Source organism: Rhagoletis zephyria, unplaced genomic scaffold, assembly GCF_001687245.7.
Source record: "Rhagoletis zephyria isolate East Lansing unplaced genomic scaffold, Rhagoletis_zephyria_1.1 Rzeph_scaffold_55974, whole genome shotgun sequence".
NCBI classification, from domain to species: Eukaryota; Metazoa; Arthropoda; class Insecta; order Diptera; family Tephritidae; genus Rhagoletis; species Rhagoletis zephyria.
Window position 1 is genome coordinate 126 of NW_016213026.1, and position 1,665 is coordinate 1,790.

At 46.9% G+C, this 1,665-nt stretch overlaps 1 protein-coding gene across 1 annotated transcript; it reads left to right on the forward strand.

Annotated features, from left to right (window-relative positions):
- Nucleotides 1–433: 433 nt before the first annotated feature.
- Nucleotides 434–1,614, forward strand: LOC108356247 (E3 ubiquitin-protein ligase Su(dx)-like; the record flags this gene model as incomplete). The annotated part of the gene is made up of 3 exons (XM_017607366.1): nucleotides 434–1,349; nucleotides 1,427–1,531; nucleotides 1,576–1,614. Coding segments are annotated over exons 1-3 (912 nt in total), but the record flags the coding sequence as incomplete, so codon positions are not given.
- Nucleotides 1,615–1,665: the final 51 nt, after the last annotated feature.

Sequence of the window (1,665 nt, forward strand, 5' to 3'; positions counted from 1 at the left end):
TATTTTTCAAAATTACGGATTTTTTCCTTTTTTTTTGTTCAACGTTAGAGATTTTTTTCGTACCTTACCGGGATTTTAAGAATTTATTTAAAATTTTTAGTTATTCGATTTATCTTCTTTAGAAGTCTTTTTTTGACTTATTGAATTTCTCGAAGTAACCAATTTTTTTTTAGAATCCATGACCTTTTGGAACTTCCTGGGATACTTCCAACTTTTTCATGATATTTTTTTTTAAATCTTCGGGGAAAGATGCTGCATTATGTTAAGCAATAAACCATTGACATTTGGGGAATTATTTTCGAGTCTTTGAGCCAGTTATAGAGATTTTTCTCGAACTGTCCTAAACACAAAACAATCACTAATAATCTCGGCTTATGAATATTAGTTAAATTTTCTTACCACTTTGAAAAATAAATGCATAAATGTTATCCTCCTTTCAGATCACTACCAGCTCGGTGCTGCACATCAAAGTGCTTGACCACTCCAGTTTTCGCAAGGACACTTTGCTAGGCGAGCGCACCATCCACTTGGCGCACGTACTGCAACAATTCAATGGCAGATGCGAGTTTCTTGAACTTACAATGGATCTGATAGCCACTTCCAAATCAGATAATCGGCAAACAAAAATCGGTGAACTTGTCGCAGTGCTCAACGGACTCAAGCTGGACATGCCCGGCGCGGTGCAACAAAATGGTAATGGCGTGTCAATGCTGCCGCCTCCCAACGAAGGCGCTGTGTTGCCGCTTGCTGCCGGTCGCAGTTACATGATACAAGGTGGCATACGTGCGCGCATGCGCGTGCGCAGTATCGAAAACGGCATGCTAGCCGCATCAGCAGCTTCGGCAGGGAGTGGAGGTAGCGTGTCACACATGGCAGTTGCCGCCGGCGGTGGGTCACGTTCGCCCATAGCCAATGGCAATTTGGAACGCTGCAGCAGTGGTAGTTCACAAAATGGTGCGGTGCGACGTGCTGCCCCGCCACCACCCGTTTGGGAACAACAACAGCCAATGCCACAAACACAGACGCAACATGTGGCGCTACAGCAACAGCAACAATTGCAAGCACAACAACAACACCAATCACAAATGCAGGTGCAGCGCATACCGTCGATGAATGGCGGCGCAGTGGCGGTGAATGCTGCCGGCGTGCAAGTGCGTCCAATGTCGCAAATGTATGCGAATGGTGGGGTTAGTGGTCAGCCATTACCGCTGCCACTGCCGTCACAGCAACAGCCGCAAACACAGCAGCAGCTTATGGATAGTGCGCTGATGAGCGCGGCAGGCGATCAGGCTGCATTGTTGGCGCAAGCGCCAATGCCGGTATCCAATGTGACTGATCAGCAGTTGCAAGTGAGTAGCAGTAGTTTTTAAACATTACTTTTTGTTTGTACTTTAATTAAATGCATTTTTTTGAACGGTACACACAGGCCGCCCAAGCGGACGATGAACCGCTGCCTGCTGGCTGGGTAATACGCTTCGATCAGTACGGCCGCCGCTATTACGTCGACCACAATACGCGTTCCACCTACTNTGTTTGTACTTTAATTAAATGCATTTTTTTGAACGGTACACACAGGCCGCCCAAGCGGACGATGAACCGCTGCCTGCTGGCTGGGTAATACGCTTCGATCAGTACGGCCGCCGCTATTACGTCGACCACAATACG